We start from the raw sequence: 19,294 nt of genomic DNA, 5'->3' as shown, positions 1-19,294 counted from the left end.
TGGAGAACAGGGAAAGGAAAATTTAGGACTCGAGTAGGCACGTCACCTTGTAAAAGAATGAAGGCAACCAATGGATCTAGTGAATGGTGGTGGCCCGAGGCTCCAGACGGCTATTGGTCCGGACCAAACAACTCCAATTGTACGTTTGATAATATGACAGAACTTTTCTGGTGCAATAAAACCCAGGGCAAAGGTCATCCCTTTGAGGGGATAGACGAAATTAAAAGGTATTGGGATAACATCAACAATACCAATATGGAATGGAAAGCCCCAGATGGATTGTTCTGGATTTGTGGTAAACGGGCCTATACGGAGTTATCGAAGGATTGGAAAGGGAGTTGTACGTTGGGAATTTTACAGCCAGGGTTCTTTCTACTCCCATTACAACGAGGGGGAGAATTAGGGGTTCCGATATATGATAATTTACGAAGGAACAAGAGAGATTTCATTGGAGGAACACAAAGGTGGGGAGAGGATGACTGGCCACCAGAGAGAATCATAGAAACTTACGGACCAGCCACATGGGCTCAGGATGGTAGTTGCGGTTATAGGACCCCAATCTATATGTTAAATCGTATAATTAGGTTGCAGGCAGTGGTAGAGGTGATTACCAATAAAACGGCTACGGCACTGGAATTGATAACGAAACAACAGTCACAAACTAGAGCCGCAGTATATCAAAATCGGCTAGCCCTAGATTATTTATTGGCCGAAGAAGGGGGAGTGTGTGGAAAATTCAATTCATCAGATTGTTGCCTGCAAATAGATGATAATGGGGAAGCGGTAAAAGACCTAGCTAAAGACATCAGGAAAATAGCTCATGTGCAAGTACAAAAATGCAAGTCTATGCTTGATAGTAGCTGGTGGGATGGATTACTGGGTGTTGCGTGGTGGAAGAAGGTGGGGTTCTTCCTTCTGTGTGCTGTAGCAGGTCTTTTCTTCCTACCATGTCTTATACCTTGCTTAATACGACTAATTACTAGTAGCGTGCAAGGAATGCAAATTGTTAGCATACCCATGGATCCTAAAAGGGCAAGTCAAAATAATGCTGAAAGAATAATGGTCCTAAAAAGGGGGTATAAAGGAGAAGACCCAATGGAGGAGGCGAAGTTGATTTTCGAAAGGAATGAAAGAATAAAAAGGATTAAGAGAGAGTATAGCTCAAGCCAAATGATGAGGGAAACAGAGGGGGAATTGTGAAATGTATATTGGCTTTTGCAAAACGAGAACACAGAAATTTGCCTAACTACTGCATAAGTTACATCCCAAAAGGATGTTTGCCTCACTGCCACTAAATTAGGCCTTAACACGGGAAATATGTAGTTAATATATTCCAGGCATCAATTGTATTTTATAGTTTGTAGGTAATCAATGGGCACAAGCAGAATATGTAGTTTCTTTTGATGAGATAAGACATCCTGTAACTCAAGTACTTAAAGGATGTGTAGATAGATTTGTGAAAACATAGAAAAACAGACATATGGACTCAAGGACAAGTAAAATTGAGAACACAAGTAAGAAGATAAGGAGTGATTTGTTAGCATGAGAACAGCATTTTGGGGGTCAAAGATTATTTGACATGAAAGATACGAGAAGAACAAAGGAAAACCAGGAGTTTAATATTGAAAATATTAAAATACTAATTATTATTAAAAAAAAGTGAAAATATTAAAAAGTGTGACTGGAGGAAAACGACAGGGTGAAAAGTGCAGCCAGAGGAAGACTACTGACTTCATCCCTTACAGATCCCTGAAGGCCCCTCCGAACCACAAGAGACGCGCGCAAGGGGGGGTGGTCTGGGGTGGAGTTATGTTAATAGATACCTGAAATATTAAAATAACCCCTTTGAAATACCACAAACACAGCGTATAAAAAGGCAAGTTTGGGTATAACCGACGCGCCTCTGGTTTTGACCATGCGCCCAGCGCTGTTTGCCTTTGTTCTAAAATAAACTTGTAAAATTCAGGAAATTCAACGTGAGTACATTTCTCACAGGTGTTGATGTGAAGACTCAAGAGACTGTTATAAACAATTATATTAATTGTTAATAATTGAGGCCTGTATGTGTAATCTACTGACTGTGGTGATGTCTTTTTTTGTGTTTTGTATCTTTGTATCCCTTGATTTATGTTCGCCTAGGCAAGTTTAAACCCTTTAGTATGTAAGAAAACCTTGAGCTTTGTTAACAGTAGGCACAAAGAGATAAGAAACCTTGAGTTCTGCTGAGCTTCGTGATTAAAACTGGCCAGGGTCAGCTAACTGGGAAGAAAGAGATAAACCACCTGGGATGACCCACACTGCGCATGCCTTAAGAGAAAGGTCAAATAGCGGACACCGTGAGGAAGACTAGCGAAGACCACCAGAGGACGTCCGAAAGACCACCAGAGGCCTTAACACGCATGCGTAACGAACATTATAATATGTTAATGACTTCTCAGAAAAAGGATGAATATGTAACGTGTTTCTCGGAAATCTAATGCATATACATGAACGCTCTGTATTTAGTCTGTACACTAAAGCCTAACGGTGTGCACGATAGGTGGAGCGATCCCCCGTGCAACCAGCGCTGCTAATAAAGAATACCTACTTAATAGTTAAAATTAACTATTGAGTCAATGTCCTTTGAATCAATCTGGCGACCCAGATGGGACATTCTCTGCTCGGCTGCAGGACCCGCTGAGAACAGGACTCCCTAGGGTACCCCCGGGATTTTCCCGGAGGGGCTCCTCGCCTCACTCGGATCACTGCGGGAGCAGACAAGAACACCATCGGAAAGAATAAAAGGTATTCTTTAAATTATTAGTTGGGGACCGGTCATTTGGGCTGTCCATAAGTCATAAGATTTACTTATGCAGGATGGCGTATGCCAGGTAGTTGATGCTCTTGGTATACCTTTGGTTTTGGTTTAATACGTGTCTGGACATTTTTGTTGCAGTATACTCTGTATGCTGTTGTGCACTTTGCGTGCTTTTGGTTTAGTGCCCATACATGTATTTTGGTTTCTGGTTTAACTTTGTTTCAGACCTTTTGGCTAACTGAATGTGGTAAACGACTATTGGATTGGAAACGGATTACGGAGATCATCGTGAGTTTTGAGTCAAAACTGTGATAAAATCGAGTAAAAAAAAAAAAAAAAAAAAAAAAAACGGTGAATTGAATGCTTGGGTGAGTGAGAGGCAGCTGCAAAGTGTGTGTGAAATTCCGATCCGCAGACTCGTATCTCCGTAGGAGGTACGACCGGAGATGAATGAAGTGTGATTGATTTACTGATGATTTGGGACGTGAACTTATACATTACTATTATAGTTATAACTTTGAGCTTGGTTATTTTATTAACCTTGTGTTGTTGTTGTTGGAAGAAGTTCCCTGTCTGGTGTATTCTATAAATGTGGGTATTTGAATGGTGTCTTCTGCATCCAGGAAATGAGTGTAAACCCGTATATATCCTAGAGTGTATGTGGTGTAAACAAAAGCTACAAATAGATTGTGGAAAGGATATTGAATGCCCTAAGTGTCGGGTCTGGGCTTCCTGGGACAAAAGAGAGAGAGTCACGTATATAGCAGGAATAATTTGTGGTTGGGAAGGTAAAAATCAGAGCAAGTAATATGGGAGGTAGACAGAGCGGTGGAATACTGAAAAAGAGCCCCTTAGGTTGTATCCTAGCACATTGGAAGGAAATTGGGGGACCCCCAGGTGGGAATGTGGATAGAAAAACTCTGATAAAATATTGTAATCAATGGTGGCCCTTATATAAATTAGATGATGATGAAAAATGGCCCTTGAATGGGACACTAAACTACAATACTCTGTTGCAATTGATGCTATTTTTGAGACGAGAGGAAAATGGGATGAAGTAATGTATGCAGATATGTTTTTCACTTTAAGAAATCATTCAGACTGGCAGAAGAAATGTGGCATTAATTTGGCCCCACAAGACCCTCTCGTGCTAGCGATAGAAAAAGAGCAAAGAAAGAGTACGGGAAAAATGAAAAGATGTTGCTCAGCATGTAGTATAGGACAAAGGTGTATAAAATTAAAGAAAAATGAAGAAAGGATGGAAGAGGACCTCGATCTCTCTCTTTCTGTATTACCTCCACCATCCTCAGAGGGAAATTCCATTGAGGATGCGGGTGCGGAGGAACCTGAGGAAAATACAAAAACAAAAGATTTAGGTTTCACACCTATAACGGCCCGTACTCGAAGTAAGATGGGCCCTATTATTCAGGCTCCTCTGAGACAAGCGGTGGGGGTTACTGGCCCCACTAGAATTAAGATACCATTTACAATGAATGATTTGGATTCATGGAGAGAAGTAGTAAAGGAATACCGAGACGACCCCGAAGGAGTTGCCAAAAGATTCGAGCTGATTGTTAAAAATCAAGACCCAGATTGGAAGGACATCGATTTAATGTTGGATGCCTTAACTGAGACTGAAAAACAATTAATAATAAAGAATGCACGAACTCAAGTGCAAATTCAAATAACTGCTGGGGTTTTACCCGGTGTGGTAGATAACCACATACCGAGAACCGACCCCAATTGGGACCCTAATGATAACCATGATTACCGATTATTGAAAAAATATCAAGAATGGATAAAAATTGGTATTGAGAATGCAGTACCGAAAGCAGTTAACTGGTCAAGCCTGTACGCAGTAAAACAAGGTCAGACTGAAACTCCCACAGAGTTTCTTGACCGGTTAAGAGCAGCAATGCGGAAATATACTACATTAGACCCTGTTTCTGAGGTAGGGAAACAGCAGCTAGTCTCTTTGTTCTTGGGACAATCCTCAGAGGATATAAGAAGGAAACTTCAGAAATTAAAAGGGACAGAGATAAGGGATTTAGAAAAGTTGATAGAAGAGGCCTGGAGAACGTATCGGAATAGAGAAGGGGAGGAGAGACGAAAAATGGGAACAGCTATTGCCGCAGCTACAGTAGCCGCGCTGGGAAGACAGGATAACTCCCTTCGTGGGAGGGGTCGGGGAACTGGAAGGAGGGGAGGCTCGCGCCAGCCCCTAAGGTCAGATCAATGTGCTTATTGTAAAGAAATAGGTCACTGGAAAGGACAATGTCCCAAGCTGAGTGGAGCACAGGCTGTTGTAGCCAATATCACCTCTGGTCAATGAGGGGGACCGGGGGAATCCACCCTAGCGGATCCACTGGTTAAAATTAAGCTAGGGAAAATAGAACAAGAGGTGGATTTTCTTGTAGATACGGGGGCGTCCTATTCAGTGTTAAATCAAAAGCTGATACCGGAGGATGAAGAGTTTGTGACTGTAATGGGAGCTACTGGCCAGCAGAAAAAGGCTTATTTTCTAAAACCGCTTAAATATAAATTAGGTAAACAAATGGGAATACATAAATTTCTGTATTTGCCCGGATCTCCGAAATCCTTGTTGGGCCGCGATTTGCTAGAACAATTGGAAGCAGAAATTGTTTTTGAAAAAGGAAAAATGAAATTGAAAATCAAGGAGGACCAGCTAATTAACATTCTAAGTTTAGCATTAATACAAACTAAACCAAAATTTGAGGTGCCTCCAGAAATCATTGATCAGGTATATCCTGGAGTCTGGGCCTCCGAGGTTCCGGGAAAAGCTAAAAATGCAGCCCCCATAGTAATTAAACTAAAACCAGGAGCAGAGCCAGTAAAAATTAAACAATACCCCCTGAAATTGGATGACAGAAAAGGAATAAAGGAAATAATCGATAGGTTCCTACAGTATAAAATATTAATTGAATGTGAATCAGAATACAATACCCCCATACTGCCAGTTAAAAAGGCAGATGGAAAAAGTTATAGGTTAGTCCAAGATCTGAGAGCTGTAAATAAGATTACTGAAGATATACATCCAGTAGTTGCAAACCCATACACTTTGTTAACAAAACTAAAAGATAACCAAGTTTGGTTTACCGTACTGGATTTGAAGGATGCCTTTTTTTGCCTGACCCTAGCCACAGAAAGCCAGAATTTGTTTGCTTTTGAATGGGAAAATCCTGAAACTGGAAGAAGAACTCAGTTAACATGGACAGTATTACCACAGGGGTTTAAAAATAGCCCCACTATTTTTGGAAATCAACTGGCAAAAGAACTTGAAACTTGGGTACCTCCGGATAATGAAGGGGTTTTGTTACAGTATGTAGATGATCTCTTAATAGCTACTGAAACCAGAGAAAGTTGTATTCAATGGACTGTGAATCTTCTTAATTTTTTGGGTTTGAGTGGATATCGAGTCTCTCAACAGAAAGCTCAATTAGTCCAGCAACACGTGACCTACTTGGGACTCGTAATCTCGGGAGGACAACGGGAACTTGGGACTGAACGAAAAGAAGCCATTTGCCAAACTCCGGAACCCCAGACGGTGAAAGAGCTGCGGACCTTCTTAGGGATGACAGGTTGGTGTCGCCTTTGGATACATAATTATGGATTATTGGTGAAGCCATTATATGAGCTGATAAAGAAAAACCAGTCAAAATTAATTTGGACTGGAGAAACACGAAATGCATTTAAACAGCTCAAACGAGAGTTAATGAGAGCTCCTGCTCTTGGACTGCCGGATGTTTCAAAACCATTTTGGCTGTTTTCTCATGAAAGACAAGGAATAGCCTTGGGAGTACTAGCACAAAGACTTGGTCCCTATAAACGGGCAGTAGCTTATTTCTCCAAACAACTGGACGAGGTGAGCAGAGGATGGCCTGGTTGCCTTCGAGCTGTCGCAGCAGTTGTTATCAATATTCAAGAAGCCCGAAAGTTTACCATGGGACAGAAAATAACAGTGCTGGTCTCTCATACAGTTTCAACGGTCTTAGAACAAAAAGGAAGCCATTGGCTCTCGCCCCAGAGATTCTTAAAGTACCAAGCAGTATTGATAGAACAAGATGATGTAGAAATTGTGGTTACTAACATTGTCAATCCAGCCTCTTTTCTTAGTGGGACTCTGAATGAACCAGTGATACATGATTGCATAGAAACAGTAGAAGCTATATATTCCAGTCGACCAGACCTCAAAGAAGAACCTCTGGAGGATGCTGAAAACTCCTGGTATACCGACGGGAGTAGTTTTATAAAGCAGGGACAACGTAAAGCAGGATACGCAATCACAACCACCCAACAGGTAATTGAATCTAAGTCTTTACCTCCTGGGACTTCAGCCCAGAAGGCGGAGATAATTGCCCTCACCCGAGCATTGGAATTGGCAAAAGGTAAAAAGATTAACATTTGGACAGATTCTAAATATGCATTTGGAGTAGTTCATGCTCACGGTGCAATTTGGAAAGAACGAGGATTGCTAACTGCTCAAGGAAAACAAATAAAACATGCAGAAGAAATCTTAAAGCTATTAGAGGCTGTAAAGCAACCAGAAAAGGTAGCGATCATGCATTGTCGAGGACATCAGAAAGGAAACACAGATCCAGAAATTGGAAATCGACTGGCAGATTATGAGGCTAGGCGGGTGGCAGAAGAAGCGAAAGCAGAAACATTATCCTTAATACCAGACGGTAAAATCCAAACTGTAAGTACAAATCAAAAACCAAATTATTCAAAAGAAGATCTAAAATTAATTGAAGATCTGGAAGGTAAACTAGAGTCAGATGGATGGGTTCGTTTAGCGGATAATCGTATAGTAATACCATCCAATTTAATATGGACAACAGTTTTAACTGAACACAATAAGACGCATTGGGGAGCAGATACTTTGTACAAGAGCTTAAATCAGAAATTAATAGGACGCAATCTGTATACAATGGTGAAACAAATATCTCAACAGTGTGAAATTTGTTTACGTAATGACCCTAATGTGGCGAATAAAGTAAAGTTAGGAATAATTGGTAAAGGGAATTATCCAGGACAACAGTGGCAAATTGATTTTTCGGAACTCCCAAGAAAAGGGGGGTACCGATACTTGTTAGTCATGGCTGACACATTTTCAGGCTGGCCAGAGGCCTTCCCCTGCCGAACAAACAAAGCAAGGGAAGTAACTAAGATATTGTTGAATGAAATCATTCCTCGTTTTGGAATTCCAGCAACAATATCTTCCGATCGAGGCCCTCATTTTTGTGCCAAAGTAGTACAGCAGGTGAGCAAAACTTTGAAGATAGATTGGCAACTACATACCCCATATAGGCCTCAAGCAAGCGGACAGGTTGAAAAAATGAATCATTTAATTAAACAACAAATAGCGAAAATTGGTCAGGAGGCCAATCTAACCTGGCCCCAATCTCTCCCCCTGGCGTTACTTAGAATAAGAGTAAAACCAAAAACCAAGGAAAACCTAAGTCCCTTTGAAATATTGTATGGAAGACCATATCAGTCCCAATTTACAGGGGAGGATTTAACCCAACTAGGTACAGGACATTTGTATGACTATATGATATCCCTCCAAAAACAATTAGAAAATATAAATAAACAGATTTTGGGAACCAGGGCTAGAGGATTAGATCAACCAATTCATCCCTTTAAACCAGGTGACTATGTATATGTAAAGATCTTTTCAGGACAACCCCTGGAGGAGAAATGGGATGGCCCCTATCAAGTGTTACTGACGACCTTCACTGCCATTAAGATCAAGGAACAGCCGGCTTGGATTCACTATTCGAGAGTGAAGAAAGCACCTGAGAAGCCATGGACGGTCACCTCTACAGGACCCACAGGTCTGCGATTTTCCAGATCATGATAATAACTGAGTTATTACTTGGTCCAAATGAAGCTCGGTGGAACTCGAACTCACATTTCTCCTTGACACAAAACGTTTCCCAAATTCTGAACAGAACTGATTGTTGGATATGTACTCACATGCCAGAATATGGTGGAAAAGGGATCTCGCTGATTGGCATCCCGATACCAAGTAACCACTCCTGGGCCACTCTTTGGGAAAGTACCACATGGTATACTGGCAATGACGAAGTTCAGAAATTAGAAATAACTAGTCCTAAGGCCCAGGAGCCTTATTGCACGTGTGTACAGAGGTGTAATCCACCTAAAGGACTCGGAAAACTTGACTGCGTTAATGGGACGTATGTAGGGAATCACACAGTTTGTAATAAAACTATAGATATTGGAACTTCAACTTCCGTTAATACTACAGCATGGCCAGTGCCAGAGGGAAAAGGATGGTACTGGCTATGCAATGACACTGCCCGGAAAGTTTTACCAAAGAATTGGATGAGAACATGTACTCTGGGAGCTGTAGTACCGAATATGACTATACACAGTTCTCCACCAAAAGGATGGGTGCGAACACACTTTCACAGGTTTAGACGAGAAGTTGAAAATCCTTTAGTAAGGAGACCTACTGCCTTTCACAGCTTTGTCCGATGGTTCCTTCCATGGTTGGGAGTAAGTGAGCTAGAAAAAGCCATAGTTAATATTTCAGCAGTAATAGAGAATCTTGAAAATAAAACAATTGATGTAATAAAAGCCCAACAATTGGAGATATCCAGTTTATCTCAAATTGTACAACAAAATAGAATGGCATTAGATCTATTATTGGCCTCTCAGGGTGGAGTATGCACAGTTATAAACACGAGTTGTTGCATGTATGTGGATCAAAGTGGAAGGATATCCACTGACTTAGAAGAAATTTGGAAACAGACCAAAATACTACATGAAATAGCAAAGGATGACACTTCATGGGGATTTCAGGAATTATGGGATAAATTAACCTCATGGCTACCGAACTTTAAATGGTTAAAGCAAATATTCATAACATTTATAATTCTCATAGCCTTAGGGATAATAGTATGCGTAATGCTTAAGTGTTTCATGTGGTGTAGCCAGAACACCACCGAGAGCTATGAGAATTGGAAGCGGAATAAAATTAAACATCAAGTAGAAACTGGGAAATATTTCGCTCGGTCTCTTGAAAATAACGGAATTATATGATTGCAAAAGAATTTGCAAAGGTATAAAGAAAAGGGGGGAATGATGTGAAGACTCAAGAGACTGTTATAAACAATTATATTAATTGTTAATAATTGAGGCCTGTATGTGTAATCTACTGACTGTGGTGATGTCTTTTTTTGTGTTTTGTATCTTTGTATCCCTTGATTTATGTTCGCCTAGGCAAGTTTAAACCCTTTAGTATGTAAGAAAACCTTGAGCTTTGTTAACAGTAGGCACAAAGAGATAAGAAACCTTGAGTTCTGCTGAGCTTCGTGATTAAAACTGGCCAGGGTCAGCTAACTGGGAAGAAAGAGATAAACCACCTGGGATGACCCACACTGCGCATGCCTTAAGAGAAAGGTCAAATAGCGGACACCGTGAGGAAGACTAGCGAAGACCACCAGAGGACGTCCGAAAGACCACCAGAGGCCTTAACACGCATGCGTAACGAACATTATAATATGTTAATGACTTCTCAGAAAAAGGATGAATATGTAACGTGTTTCTCGGAAATCTAATGCATATACATGAACGCTCTGTATTTAGTCTGTACACTAAAGCCTAACGGTGTGCACGATAGGTGGAGCGATCCCCCGTGCAACCAGCGCTGCTAATAAAGAATACCTACTTAATAGTTAAAATTAACTATTGAGTCAATGTCCTTTGAATCAGTGTCACATACAGAGATAGCACTGGCAACCTTGTTCTCCGACACAGTCACTGCGGCGTTTCCCCAGATCAATATAGCAGCATGCCTTGTGGCAGGATCACCATCGCAAGCGTATCGCGTGCTTTCATCTCCATCTTAATCTATCGGCTGGCACTGGCTCCCTCCAGACTGTAGCCGGGATAAAAGCGATTCAGTTTACAAGAAGCACAGCACCGTGTGAGCCTGCTGTGCGAAGTCCTGTATTTATAAAAATGGCTATAAATAATAAAACTCTGCAGGGACCGCTGACCCACACAGAGGCTGTGTTTTCTGAAGAGGGCGTCTGCGTGAAACCTGCAAACCCAGGACTGCGACCCCCCTCACCCTGTCCCTTCTCTCCTTCCCTCAGCCGGGCCCGGCTCCAGCTTGGAGCCCCCCCCGGGCAGCCAGCAGGCAGGAGACACCCCCACGCCCGCCCAAGGGCCTCGCTCGCCTCACGGGCAGCCCCAGCCCTCACCTCAGCCGCGACCGCAGAGACCAAAATGGCCGCCCGGCAGCCCCGTGCCCCAGGACTACAGCTCCCAGCATGCCCCGGGAACCTACATGGCCGCCCGGCAGCCCCGTGCCCCAGGACTACAGCTCCCAGCATGCCCCGGGGCGCGCCTTCCTGCTGCCTGACCCTGCAGGGACACCATCCCCGGCCCGGCCCCGCCCCCCGCAGGGCCCCTGGCCGCTTCCCCCGGGGGGGGAGGAGGGGAAGGGGAAGAAGGGGAAGGGGAAGGGGGGACAGAGCGGCAGAGAGAGGTGGGACAGGGCGGTGGGGTGGCCAGAGAGGGGCAGGAGCAGGACAGAGAGAGGGAGAAGGCGTCAGGAGAGCGGAGCGACAGAAGGATGGGACAGGGAGCAGGAGAGAGGGACGGAGGGGAAGGGTGAGAGGAGAAAGGCAGGGAAGAGAGAAAGAAAGGGAGAGGCAGGGACAGAGAGCAAGGGAAGGACGGGAAACAGCCCAGAGAGAGTGAGAAAGAGAGGGATGCGGATCAGGACAAGGAGGGGCAGAAGGACAGAACAGCGATGGCCTCCAGGATGGAGACGGCGGAGGAGCGGAAGGGGATGGGGAGCAGGACGGAGGCCCAGAGAGAAGAGAGAAGGCCCAGCCAGCTGAGCAGGGGATACAGGCAGGAATGAGGGGCCAGGCTGCGGGAGAGAGAGGAATGAGGAAATACAGACAGGGAGCGAGACAGAGAAAGAAAGAGAAAGAAGAAAATAGTGATGGGTTAAAGACAGAGAGGGAGGAATTAAAAAATGGGGGCAGGGAGCCAGACAGAGCACGATGGGGAGAGACCCAAAATGGCAATTCTGGGCAACTGCCCCCGTTTCTTGAGCACTCCCCAGGAACTGCATCACCGGGAGCCTCGAGGAATGTGCTGCCTGCCAAAGCCCAGTCCTGTGCCCTAATATTGGTGGTGAGCATTGCCTTGCATAGTGGCCAGGACTGAGGGCAAAAAAGGACAGCTGGGGGTAAAAAATTACCCAGCTGGTTTTGGGTTGTTTTTTTTTTGCTTGATGTTTTTGCTTTTAAAAAGAATACTGTTTAAGCTCTAAATACACACTGCAAGGAAAAAGGAACCAGGCGTACCAGTCTGGACACATTTAAAGCCTGAACCCATTCAACAGCTGCACCAACCACCACTGGCTCCTGCTGCACACACTCCACCGCCTGCCTGCAGGTACAGGCAGCCGCCCTGTTTCTTGAACATTCCCCAGGCACGGCAGCACCAGGCAGCTCAAGAAAACATGCTGCCTGCGAAAACTTGAGAACAGCTTAATTCTGGACAATTTTTCTTCTTTCTAGGCTGGGTTAAAGACTCCTCCATGGAGAGATGGCTCAGGACCATGCCAGGGCCAGTGGCACTGCTTTCTGGATCCCATGGTGGCGATGCGCAAAGGAACGGGTTGTCAAATCCCGGGCCTGGGTACGTGTGTGGGTTTTCAGGGTCGCCTCTGCCTGATTTTTCCCAGCGAGCCCCAGGCAGTGCCAGCCCCGTGCTGCAGCCCCGGGGCTGAGGCTCAAGGAGCCGGGCATTTCCGCAGGTGCTGCATCCTGCCGGGCCCCACCGCCAGCTGCTGGCTGCCCTGGGCTTCCCCCTGTTCTCTCCAGCTCTGCTTTCTGCCAGCGCCGGGGGCACCCCAGAACAGCCTGCCCGCTCCCCACAGCCCCACTGCCGTCCGTGTCTGCAGCTCATGCGTGGTGTCCACATGCTACAGCTGATTTGGGGGGTGGCAGGTCTCTTTTGTGGCAGCCTGGGAATGGGGGCAAAGCAAACCCCATCCCTCCCTTTCGATCTTTGTCCCCAGGGAGACCCAGTGGAGAAGTACCATGTGCTGGAGAGCGTTCTTCAGGGAGGTGACAGCCGATTGCAGAGCAACGCTGAGAGCCGCCTGACAGCAAAGGCACGCGGTGGCCACGGAGGAGCCCAGGTGAGCTGGTTCTCTTGGAGGCCAGCAAAGCAGCCTTCCTCCGCCCCTGGTTTTGTGAGGTACGGAGCAGTGCAGAGATGTTTCTCAGGCATCCAGGCCTGAGGAGGGTTTCCCAGTGCCCCCGTGAGAGATCCTGCTCCCAGGCAGCATCTCCCCCTAGAGCCGAGGCCGTATCTAGCCCCTCGGAGCTGGGTACGGCTGCGCTGAGGGGTCTCGCAGGGAGGACGGGGTCATCCGCCTGCTGGCTCTGACACAGAAATGATGAGCTGCAGCCCCGTGGCCATGGTTGGCCGGTTCAGCGTCTCCGAGTGCCTTTCTCCCATGGAGCGTTTAAGCCAGGCACTTTTTCAGAGTGTGATGGATGATGTGAAGATGGATGCTGGTGATGTCCTGGTGGCTCTGTCCCACTGCCACTTCAAAGTTGTGATGTCTGAGATCTGGGGCCACCTGCAGGCTCTGGTGGAGATGTCCAGGGAGTTTGTGTTCCATTTTTTGATATCTTAGCACTACAATGTGCTCGGGTTATGGTATGCTAGCGTTGCAGTGTGCTAGGGCTGTGGGATGGCAGGATTACAGGATGCCAGAGTTCAGGTGAGTTAGGATTAAAGCATGTTACTGTTACGGACCGGCTGTGGGTTTGTTGGCCCTGGGTTCTCGGAGTTATGTTATTTTTGCCTTGTCTTGTGTCCTGGGTGGTGGTTTTTTTTTTTTTTTTGCTATTCCTTTTTTATCTTGTTTGTCTTTTCAGGGTTTGGATAGGGGCCTTTGGTTTGTGTATGTTTCTTCTGGCTGTTTTTTTTACTGTTCCGGTGGCACAAGGACTCCCCAAAGCGTCTTCAGTACAGCTATATTTTACGTAAGCCACTGTTTTCATGCAACCTCAGCTAGCGTTGTGCTGCTCTTTACAGGATCGAGTGAGTGGTGTTGTCTTTGGCTGTGTGGGCTTAAATGTGTTTCTAATGCGCATGTCAAATAATTACCTGTTAAACAGACTGCCAATCTGACTGAAGCCAATGCTTCCGAAGAAGATGAAATAAAAGCTTTGATGGTACAGTCCTGCCGTGAATACGATCCAATCAAGTAAGTGTTGATTATGTGAAAGCTGTTCTTTGAAGATTATGGGAAAATTGCAGAGATGTGTGTTTTAACAAGAGAGACACATGCCTACCTTTTTCTTTTTTTCCCCCAAAGCTCTTAGTTACATGAAGAAAGCCTTGGGCCCACCTCCGCCATCATATACTTGCTTTCTTTGTGGAAGACCTGGCCACTACATGAAGAACTGCCCAACAAATGGGGTATGATTGTGGGGGACTTCCGGTGTTACTCTAGTTTTTAATTGTTTTACCTTGGCAGTTACGTAACAAATACATGAATACTCATATTAAGAATTGTTTCTCTTGGGGTGAAATGCAGAGTTATATGGCAATGTTGCAAAGCCCTTCAAAAGTCAAGGGAAAGCTGGAATTATAAAGGTGAAATTTTCTTTCTAGGTCGTAGACATTAAATACGTCCATAGATCTTTCTCTGTGAACTTTCATGCATATTTTTATATACTTCAGTATTACTGGAAATTTTTCTGGTTTCCACCCTTTTTATTGACAGTTCACAGTTTTTATTATTTTGTATAAAACGAAGGCATTTCTCTTGACCCCATCTATTGAATATTTGCATGTTTTAATTACACTAAGTCCCTGGTTGAGTATTCATGCCATTTAACGTTAGTCACTGAAGGTATACATGTGAGGTATGAATTCAACCTTCATTTATAGACGGTGAATGTAGGTTTCTCCAGTGACTGATTCAGAGCACCGGCTTAAGCTCTCACTCTGAAATGCGCTTTGGAGGAGGAGCAGTGGGTTTGTGTCTCTTCTCTGAGTGGAGGGTGAGCTAAGGCATATGACAGCCTTAAGGAACCTGAAGTTAAGGCAAAGAATGTCACGCGACTTAAAAACTCTGCTCAAGCTTTTGGAACATCCTGGCTATATTCATGTAGGAAAATAAGTATTTCAGTTGAGCAACCCTTACACTAGGTAAAAGGAGAGGATTAAAGGCTTTTGCTGCTTAAAATAATCAGGGAAATGTCATTTGAAGTGTGGGTCTTGAGGTACGTCTGCCTCTCTTTTCTTGAACAGGACAAAAATTTTGAGTCTGTTCCCAGAATTCAAAAGAGCACAGGAATTCCAAGGAGTTTCATGATAGAGGTGAAAGATGCCAATACAAAGGGTGCTATGCTGACAAGCTCTGGAAAATATGGAATACCAACTATTAATACATAAGTATGGAACTAAGTGGACTGACCAAAAAGTGAATGAGAGAAACCACACATAAATGTCTGAGTGGCAATGCAACCAAGTTGGTCAGCATCTGTCATTATGGGGGAGGAAGCACTGTCATTGTATCTTAACCTGAAAATCTGTGATACTTTCTAATATTAAAAGAGGGTGGTCCTACTGCTCATGCCCCTGGAAGCTGGCTAAACTTGTGGTATGCTAAGAATCTGTATTTCCGCAAAACTTTTCAGTAGTGTTTACAGTGGAGTTGTTCTCCTTGAAAGCTCATTTTGCTTCTGTTTTCTGTTTCAAAGGCTTCTTGCCAAATTTAGCAGGTAGCTGTTGGACTGAGATTTCCTCCCCCTCTGACTTTTATTAAATCCCCTGTGTGAAACAGACTGAAGTTTTCATGTTGCTAGAAACTGAGAAAATACTACCGCGTGCTGACAAGAGTGGCTGTTTTAAAATGCGCTTGATAGCACTTCTGGTTTTCCATCATGGATCTCCTTTTGTAGAAGCTGTAACATAGACTTCTTCCTTTTATTAAATGTAATTACTCAGAGACTACCTTTATCCTGAGCCTGCAATTTACATTTGTCCTCTGGCAAAGGAGAGGTGGGATTCATTTCTAGCTGTCAAAGAAATATTTTCCTAGTCTGAGCTTACTTCTTAGTTGATCCAATGAATGGGAGAGTTCTGCAGAAAGAAAGTTGTTCCTCCCTCCCTCTTACAGTGTTGTGGCTATAGAAAAGTAGTTTAAACTAAGTGCCTATGTTTTAGAAGGCTAATGTGGAGTGAGAAGAATTCCATCTCCTATCTTCCTTTGATAAAATCCAAAGCTTGGAAAAGTTTTCCTTTACCCATCTTTAACTTGTTTCTTTTTCCTTCCCCACCCCTCCTCCAGGGAAGCTTATGCTAGAGGAAAGAAGGAAAAGCCTCCCTTTTTACCAGAGGAGCCGTACTTGTCCTCCTCAGATGATGATCCCGTTCCAGACAAGTTGTTATGTCTGATTCGTAAGGATATAATGACTGATGCAGCTGTTATTCCCTGCTGTGGAAACACTTATTTTGATGAATGTTAGTGTTACTCCCTTATTTGTTGATTCAAAACATTACATCTGATCTTCTGAAAGCAGAAAGAGGAGATAACCAAGTAACTTTGTTACCAGTTCTATTTAATATTTAATATGAATTGAATACGAAAGCGCTCTTCTCGTATAAAGGGGAAAAAAAAGCCAGGAAGCTTTCCCCCCTTTTTTACATATCGAGTTAAATCTTCTTTACATGCGGAAGGACGAGTATGAGAAGAGTGGCTAACTGTGCAGGTGATTACAGTGTTAGATATTGAATGCGTTTAGTTTGTCCACAGCCCTTTCTCTCTTACAAAATTATATAGCCAACTCTGGTGACTTACAGTGGTCTGCAACAAGCAGATAGTTAAGCATTTAATCCACATTCTTCTCCATGGGAGAGATGGGTAAAACCTTCAGAACTCGAACCTACTAATGGTTTTTTGAACCTACTAATGGTTTTTCGAGATGTGTTTTATTCATTAACCTTGAGGTTGGGGACTTCTCGCTGTACTAGATAGTGGGAAAAAGACTAGTTGAAACATCAAGACACAGCCTATGCTACATCTTCAGATGTTACAATAGTGAAATATCAAAACCGTATAGTTATTTGCCGCATACTAGAAATTTTTTACACTATTAAACATTTATAGCTTCATGCTCTCAATTCAAGAGCATATTCACCCAGTGATCATATATGTGTTTCTATAATTGATTAGAACCCCCAAAACTTCCTTAGTTTGGCTAAATACTATTTTGATTATTCTAATTATACACAGGTATTAGAACAGCATTACTGGAATCTGAGGAACATACATGCCCAGCGTGTCATCAGACAGATGTTTCGCCTGATGCTTTAATTGCCAACAAGTGCCTATGCCAGGTAACACGATGACATTTACGTAAAGTGCTTGTAAGAAAAGGCTATTTGTAAAAAGCTGAAAGGGAAGAAAATATTAATTTACATCGCCTTAAGCAAGGTGTAATTGAATAAGGCTAAATTTACTTTTCAAATACATTATCTGTTGTTGTCACAGAAGCTTACAACTCTTTAGAGGCAATCTGGCAAATTCAGGTCACACTTTTGTTTAACGTGATTGCCTCGCTTTCAAATTCGGCGTTAACACTGAAGTACTTTAAATACAGTTACTCTGAGTTACCAGTCATTAGTATCAGTGTTTAATGGGATGTGTTCATATATCTGTATGTTGGTTTCTTTTAGGACTGGTAGCATTTGCAGGAATACACAAGTAATTTTCCTCTGTGAAGGCTTTTGTTCGTATATCTGATGAAGTTTCATCTTACCTTTTTTGTAAATGTTTTTCTGCCTCTAGGCTGTGAACAACTTCAAAAATGGAACTGGCTACACAAAAAGGCTCCATCAGCAGATTTGGCAGCAACAGCAGCAGCAGCTGCCAGTGCCTCCACGACCACTCATGACTTACACCTCCTGCTGCTCTGGTGACTGCTGCTGAACCTTCTACATCTTCCTCTCTGTCCATCAGCAGTTAGTTGGAAGAGAAGGTAAGCTTTCTTCCAACATATGCAGCAATTCTTATATTTTAGTAGAGCTTATTTTCCAACTGTCTGCATTTATTCACAAGGGCTATCAGGTTCCTGTGTGAAGACAGCCAGCAATAGCAAGTTGTCTGGGCCCCCAAGGACTATCAATACCCACCAGTGGTAAGGAACTGTAACTTTAGAATGTCTTTTAAAAAGTTATCTTCAGGTAAACTGAATGGGATTTTTTGCTTTTTCCTCTCTCCACTCCAGAAGGTCATCCAGTGAAAGCCAGTACAATTTGCTCAGCAGGTGGCAGACCAGGCTGGGAACTGTAAGTATTCTACAGAAATTCAATGTATTACTACTTGTAAGCTGTTAAATGAGGCTGTAGCACTTAACTTCTGCAACAGGTGATTCGTAATGAAGTAAGTATGCAGAAGATAGTTGTGGAGAATACAAGTGGTTGTTAATTTTTAAATGGCCTAATTTGAATTTGCTTTAACAAAGGGGGTCTGTGCTTGCAGTAAAATTATTTAAAATAAAACTGCAGTACCTGATTGAAAAGAGGACTCTGAAAAAGGAACTCTTTGGGAGGAAACCATAATTACCTATCAAAATTAAAAACAATTAAAGGATCAGGTGGAAAGCCACCCTTTTGATTACTGGCTGAACAGGGCTGTAGAAATTGATTTCCCAATAGAAGTCAGCCTGCAACATTCTTTTTCTAACAACTTAGTTGACACGGATTGAGCAAATTCTTGGAAAAGTCAACACTGTTATCTTATGACAATTTTGAGTTTCTTCACTTTAGTCAGCCCAAATAGCCAAGCTGCTTTCTCTCAATTGGAGAGAGAGGAGTCTCTTTTATCTATTATTGCAGTGTCAGGTCAGTCCTTCCTTTTGGTATATATGTGTTATAGATAGATTGTAAGGGTGCACTGTGTTTATAAAATCTTAAAGACAAACCAGAACAAAACCCAGGATCCATCCCACAGATTGTCTAAAATCTCCAATTCAGGAAGCAAGAAAATAACAATTCAGGGACAAGAGCAGGCCAAATACATCATCATGAGGCAACAGCATAGGAAGCGTACGTGGCAGAGATAAAAGAAGTTGGAGAGAAGATGAGTTAATATCTGTGCCGTACGGGCTGCCTGCAGCTGCGGCTTGGCACTGCTCTCAGGCTACTGACCCAGCTTCAAGGTGGAAAAAAAAGTGGCTTTCTCTGAATGCTGGCATCAGGAGCAAGGTGCTTTAACTTGCCAGCAGGTGTCTGCAGGCTTTTTTTAGCATGAGTTTGTGTGGTAGGAATGGAAGGTGTAGCTGGTGTTACTTCAGTGAAGGTCAGGGGTTTTGGGGGTTTTCTTGGTTGGTTGGATTTGGTTTGTTTGTTGTTTGGGGGTTTTGTTTTGTTTTGTGCTATCAATTTGGGGGGTTCAGG

The 19,294-nt window shown here is 43.4% G+C and overlaps 1 protein-coding gene across 1 annotated transcript; it reads left to right on the top strand.

The window, feature by feature from the left end:
- Positions 1–6,465: 6,465 nt before the first annotated feature.
- LOC128138525 (uncharacterized) lies at positions 6,466–9,041 on the top strand. Its single transcript, XM_052779747.1, has 2 exons — positions 6,466–7,115; positions 8,487–9,041. Exons 1-2 carry the CDS (start codon positions 6,531–6,533, stop codon positions 8,673–8,675), a joined length of 774 nt encoding a protein of 257 aa, XP_052635707.1. The 5' UTR covers positions 6,466–6,530; the 3' UTR covers positions 8,676–9,041.
- Positions 9,042–19,294: the final 10,253 nt, after the last annotated feature.

The sequence above is a fragment of the Harpia harpyja genome, unplaced genomic scaffold (assembly GCF_026419915.1).
Source record: "Harpia harpyja isolate bHarHar1 unplaced genomic scaffold, bHarHar1 primary haplotype scaffold_54, whole genome shotgun sequence".
Taxonomy (NCBI): domain Eukaryota; kingdom Metazoa; phylum Chordata; class Aves; order Accipitriformes; family Accipitridae; genus Harpia; species Harpia harpyja.
This window is presented reverse-complemented; position numbering and strand designations above follow the sequence as displayed.